Source organism: Lepus europaeus, chromosome 2 (assembly GCF_033115175.1).
Source record: "Lepus europaeus isolate LE1 chromosome 2, mLepTim1.pri, whole genome shotgun sequence".
In the NCBI taxonomy this organism is placed as follows: Eukaryota; Metazoa; Chordata; class Mammalia; order Lagomorpha; family Leporidae; genus Lepus; species Lepus europaeus.
In genome coordinates, this window is record NC_084828.1 from 147,918,482 (window position 1) to 147,924,614 (window position 6,133).

General features: G+C 58.6%; 1 protein-coding gene across 1 annotated transcript in view; it reads right to left on the bottom strand.

Moving 5' to 3' along the window:
* TF (transferrin) overlaps positions 1 to 2,405 on the bottom strand; it is a 28,666-nt gene extending 26,261 nt beyond the window's left edge. The window contains exons 1-2 of the mRNA XM_062214577.1: positions 2,297 to 2,405; positions 236 to 408 (exon numbers count right to left, since the gene is read on the bottom strand). Of these exons, the coding sequence (XP_062070561.1) occupies positions 236 to 408; positions 2,297 to 2,339 (216 nt within the window). The 5' untranslated portion in view covers positions 2,340 to 2,405. The remainder of the gene's footprint in view (positions 1 to 235; positions 409 to 2,296) is intronic.
* Positions 2,406 to 6,133: the final 3,728 nt, after the last annotated feature.

Consider the following 6,133-nt stretch of genomic DNA (forward strand, 5'->3'; position numbering starts at 1 on the left):
CAACAGCAGGCCCCTGGCCTACTTTCCCAAGAGCATGTTCTTCGAAGGGCTCACAACTGGACTATGTATCTCCTGCATCTCAGCCATTTGGGGAGTGAGCCAGTGGATGGAAGACCTCTCTCTCTGCCTCTATAACTCTGTCTTTCAACTGAATAAATAAATCTTTTTAAAAAAAGTTCCAAACTGGTGGCCAGTGTGTGGATCTTCCACTCTCGTCCGGGTGGCAGCCACTTACCGCGATGGCTTTGATGCAGTCCAGGTAGGAGGCCTTCTTCACACAGACCACCCGGGGGCCGTCTTCTGGAAGGACTTTTTTCACACTGTCCCGGAAGTTGGCGCACTTGCTGGCCTCGTGATCGTTCACGGCGCACCATCGCACGGTCTTCTCCGCGACGGCCAGACACAGCCCTGAGGGAGAGAGCACGGACGTGTGAGGACCCCACCTCTGTTCTGTCTTCTCGGTCACTCGTGGCCTTGGACACTGCAGTGCCTGGCAGCCACTGCCTTTCGAGACTGGCCCAAGAGGAGGGTGCTCTGTTTCCCGCTGACCACGCTGTGCTGGCCGGAGCTCCCCTGGGGGCCGAAAGCACGCTCCCTGCACTCTCCCTGGGCCCTGCCCTCCCTGGCCTGGCCCTGGCTGCATGGGGCCTGAGCCTCAGTGTGCACACAGCCTTGGCAGCCACTGCGCCACACGGACTTGCTAGCACCACCTGGGAAGCGCAGGGATTGCCATCAGAGCAGAGAATGGTGCCCTTGGCCCAAAGTCATCCTGCTTGGCAGTGGCCAGGCCAGGAAGCCAGGTCTTTCCAGGGGTCTGCTGCCCAGGGCACGGGAGAGGAGAATAGTTCCAAGTTACTGCGCCCTCCTCTGCCAGCAGCTGGAGGCAAACAAATGAAGAGATGATGCATTTGCCTGTGACTCTTGTCTGCCACCTGCTGGTCAGAGATTAACAGTAAACTCCAGCCAGCCAGCGCCGTCCCTCTTTTTGCACTGAGCCCTCCTTTGCTTTCCACCATTCCTTTTGGCCAAAGCCAGGTGTGTGGAGAGCTATTCGAATCCATGGGGTGGTATAGGGCTGGTGCTGTGGCGTAGCGGGTAAAGCCCACCGCCTGTGGTGCCGGCATCCCATATGAGCCGGTTCAAGTCCCGGCTGCTCCAGCTCTCTGCTGTGGCCTGGGAAAGCAGTAGAGGATGACCCAAGTCCTTGGGCCCCTGCATCGTGTGGGAGACCCGGAGGAAGCTCCTGGCTCCTGGCCTCAGATCAGCACCGCTCCGGCTGTTGCAGCCATCTGGGGAGTGACCCAGCACATCCATGGGGTGGGGAAGTATTGTTCCTATCAGAGGAGCTTTAGAGCCTCTGTCATCTCAGCGTCCTGCGGGCCAGCACAGCAGGAGCTGGCTCAGACGGGCTCTGATGCTCTGCAAAGCATGAAGGGAAGCGGCCAACTGCTCTCCAGGAGGGACAAGGAGGGACCTTGGGGACTGACTGCCCCTTTGTTCCACCTCAGCCCCTGAGAACTCACGGGATCCGGGCCCATCGGCAGCTTCCCCGGAAGCTCCTCACCCCTCAGGGTTCCCACAGACAAGAATTTGTCCCCAGCCATGCAGCCTCTAGCACTGCCCTTGCCCTGAGGAGGGCAGAGGTGAGGAATGCTGGGCTGTGGCTCCAGGAGCTTGTAGTTTCCAGAGAGAAAACTGCTCAAGGGTCCAGTGGTGTGACAGAGGCCCCACAGGGGGCAGGCAAACAAACAAACAAACGTCAGAGGCAAAGGTCAGGGACCCAACAAACTGGGAGGTGAGGAAGTGGGGGGTGGGGGCGGTCAGCAGCAGGCCTGCCGCGGGGGCGGGGTGGGATGTGTACCCCAGCGGCCTCCACAGGACCTGGCCCTCACCTGAGCCTACCCTGCAGGTGCTGTTACGACCGCGCTCACGTGGGAGAAGCCAGGCAGGGACCCAGACCCAAGCGGTGCGGCCTCACACCCCATGCTCTGACCCTTAGTCGGAGGGACCTCACGTGGTCAAGAGCGCCCGTGGGACGGGACGCCGGACCCTGGAAGGGCACGGGGCAGATCCGGGGCGCCGGGGATGCTGTGATAAGGGGTCTGGATACGCGGTGATGGGAAGCGCTCTAATTTAGCGCTCTCCCGGGCTGCAGGGGTTAGCGCTCCGATAGGAAGCTGCGGCTGGCGCTCAGCTCAGGGCTGCCAGACGGCGAAGCACCTGCAGCCCGAGTGCATCGGGCACTAGGGCGCCCACGGCGCGGCGCTGCCCAGCGGCAGCGCCCGCACTCACTCACCCAGGGCGGCGCAGGCCAGCAGGGCGCCTGCGGCAAGCCTCATCTTGTAGCTCGGGAGTGGTGGCGAGGAGCGGCTAGCGCAGACAGACCCGCTTCTGCGCACCCTGCCCGCGCCCCGCGCCCCTTTATCGCCGTCGGGGCGGGCCGGGCGCGATCTTTGACCTCGCGTGTTTGCGCAGCGCGGTTGCCCAATCGGCCCTCGCCCGTCCCCCTCTTCCTTCCTCGCCCCTCTGTCACATTTCCTGCTGGGCCCGCGTGGGATCCAACACAAAAGTGCTCTGAGGACGGGAACAAAGGAAAATCCACCCCCTGCCGTCGCGGCTCGCTCGGTGCCAGGACGCTGGCTGCCGCGGGCGCGAGGCGGCGGAGGCTCTGCTCCTGGGGCCCGCGCTGCCCCAGCACCCGCTGGACCCACACGTGGAGACCGACTCCGGCCTGCGGGGGCCCCAGACTCGAGCCCTTCCAGGGGAGAGAGAACGAGGAGGGCAGAGTAGGCATCCCGCGTGCTCCCGGGCTCCGCCATGCCCAGCCCTGACAGCCGGGCTCAGGCTGCTGCGCTGGAGGCTCGCGTCCTGCCCTCACGCCTGCCCTGGGGCCCCTCGGCTGGGGACGGAGGCGCAGAGGAAAATGAACTCGCGCAGGAGGGGGCCGGGAATGAGGTTGGGGCAGTGGGAAGCTGGGAACACAGGGCCCTGTTAGTACAGAGAGAGCCGCGCAAGGGCGGATCAGGTCAGTTCCTGAAGTCCTCCGTGTCCCCCTGTCCCTCTCCAGCCCGGGAGTCCCCAAACCATTCTGACTGTGCATCGTTACCACGAGAGAGATTGCGCCTCTGCATTTCAATCACGTGCAAGGAGTAAAGATGTATAAAAGGATGATTATTTATTTATTTATTTATTTGAGAAGCAGCGAGAAAGAGATAGCTCCTGTCCATGCCTCAGCTGTCCCGGAAGGCTGCAGCTGGGAGTTAGGAACGCAATCCACGCCTCTCGCAGGGGTGCAGGAACCCAGCTCCCTGAGCCATCATCGCTGCTCCTGCCCGAATACAGCCCAGGCACTCCAGTGTGAGACGTGGGTGTCCTGACCTGGTTTCTTAACCATGAGACCCAACACCCACCCCTGCGCTTTGAATGTCCTTTTACTTGTACTGCCTTACGTATGATGAACCTCAAGGTACAGTATATACTTGGGGGAAGGTCAAGGTTCCGTAGGCAGAGTGGAAATCTGGATTTCAGGGCATCATTAAGATAGTTACTCCTACCTGGTCTGCCTAGATGGTCCCTGCTTCTGCCTCGTATTTTAACTGACAAAGAGCTTATTCCAGGCCTGGGAGAAGTAACGTAGCTTGTGCTTGTTATCAGAATTTTCTTCTTTATAAAAAGATGTATTTATTTAATTAGTTACTTGAAAGAATGACTGAGGGGGAGAGAGAGAGAGAGAGACAGAGAGAGGGAGAGTGAGAGGTGCATCTTTGTCCCTCACTGGCTGACTCCCCAGATGGTCACAACAGCCAGGGCTGGGCCAGACCAAAGCCAGGGACCTGGAACTCCATTCTGGTCTCCCACGTGGGGAGCAGGGGCCCAAGTGCTTGGACCATCTTGGATTGCTTTCTCAGGCGCATTAGTGGGGAGCTGGATTAGACAGTGGAGCAGTTGATCCTCCAACCGGCATCCTAAGCTAGTGTTTAACCTGCTCTGCCACAATACCAGCTCCAGAATTTTCTTCTACTTCTGGTTTCTTTGCAGGGATTTTTTTTTTTTAAAGTTTTATGTATTTATTGAGAGGCAGAATTACAGAGAGAGACAGGAGAAACAGAAGGGTCTTCCATCTGTTGGTTCATTCCCAATGGCCTCAATCACCAGAGCTGGGCCCATCCGAAGCCAGGAGCCAGGAGCTTCTTTCAGGTTTTTCACATGGGTGCAGGGGCCCAAGCACCTGGGCCATCTTCTACTGCTTTCCCAGGCCATAGCAAGAGAGCTGGATTAGAAGTGGAGCAGCCAGGACTCAAACCGGTGCCCATATGGGATGCCGGTGCCACAGGCGGAGGCTTACTCTACTGTACCACAGCCCTGGCCCCCCAGGGATTTTTTTTTTAACACACCTGTCCATCTTGTGAAAGTTGGAGAGTGAATCCCACATTATGTCATCTGAACACCCGTTACTCAGGCACACACAAACCACAAAACATGGACACGCAGATGCCAGAAATGAACGCCAAGGCCTGGGTACTAGAATCACTCGGTGCCCCTTTGACAGCCCACCCCTCTGTGCAGAGATTCCATTCTTCAGAGGCTTCACCGGACCTGCTCCTGCCCAGTCCTTCCCCCCGGTGGGGAGCTGGGGCCACTCCCCATGGAATGTGAGTGCCTGCTGATTTGTTAACCTTACTGCAGTAACAATCAATATAACTGAAGCTGGGTATGGTCTCTCCAGCCCCAATAGGCTGCGTCATACACAAAGGGGCAACACCATCCCACCTTAGAGGTGCTTGCCTTAGCTGGAGGTTTTTGTGTATAATGTGGACATGAGCCAAGGCTGGTCTTCCAGACACCTGCCTCTCCCATGAGGAAGAGAGGTCGCTGGTGCCTCTCTACCGCCTGTGCTTGAGCCAGGAGAAGATGAGACTTGGCCGGCACCCCTGCAGCAGTCCTTGGGGCGGCTCTGGATTCCTGCAGAGACCTCGAGGCAGGGATGGAGGCGGGGGTGGGGGCTAATTACTGGAACAGGGCTGGCTGGGAGGCACCTCGCAGGGCAGCAGATACACACCTCGCTGCAGGTTTGCCAGGAAGCTGGAAGGGGATTGCCCAGTACTGAGCAAATCTCAGGTAAGAACAGTGCAGGCCATGGCAGGCAGGTGGGCAATGGCGAGGCATTGTGTCCAGCCCCTATTTGTGTTGGTAGGGTGTGTGGAGGGAAGAGGTTCGCATTGCACTGTGTCCTTGGTGGTCCATGACCCTCATGCCCGTGCTCTCAGGTGCGTTGTGCAGTTCCACACCAGGGCCGTCTGGAGTCGGGATCCTCACTGTCCCTCATTCTCGGCTCCGGTGGGATTTACTGTGAGATGCACTGCACACTGCCCTCTGACATCAGTGCTTCAGCATCGCTGTCTTACAGATAAATGCGGTCAGGAAGCCGAACTCCCGGGAGGGCACCGCCTGACATGTCAGCTGGACAGGCCGAATGCAGAGTCAGGCCCTGTGGTCCCAGTGAGTGTCCACCCCCGAGGGACACTACCTCTCCAAGGAAACAAGGATGCAGAGAATCAGAGGGCTTGGCCTTGGGTCCCAGAGACGGGCACAGCGCGCTCCCAGCTCCACCGTCTGCCAACAGACACACCCAGGGAGCGGTTCTGCCCACAGAGACGCTGGCCAGACGGGGAAAGGGCTGAGAACCAGGGCCATGGGCTGACTGCATTCTGCGCTCAGCTCAGGCAGCACCACGTGTTTAGCCCCTTGTGGGTGCTAGGCACTGTTTGGGGTGAGATCCTATGGTTTGGACAAAAAGCCCTCAGGGATAAGATCAGTTTCCCCATTCCTTGTGAGGTAGACCCTGCAATGAAACAACTCCTTGTTTGTGGAGCTCTGAGCCCCAGAACACAGATTTCTCGAATCCCAGCCCCCATTGAGGCCACAGCTGCCTTCTGGCTATTAGTCTTCCTGGTTTATTTTGAGGAAGAGAAGCACAGGGCCAAAGGTGGTGAGAGAGTCACAGAGGAGTTGAGGGGACTTTCAGTTCCAGACCAACACAAGCATGACCCAAAAACCTGCACCAGGAACAGAATAAAGCTCTCCTCTTCCAGCCCCAGGGCTGGCCTCTTAGAGAAGCAGCGGGCATTGTGTG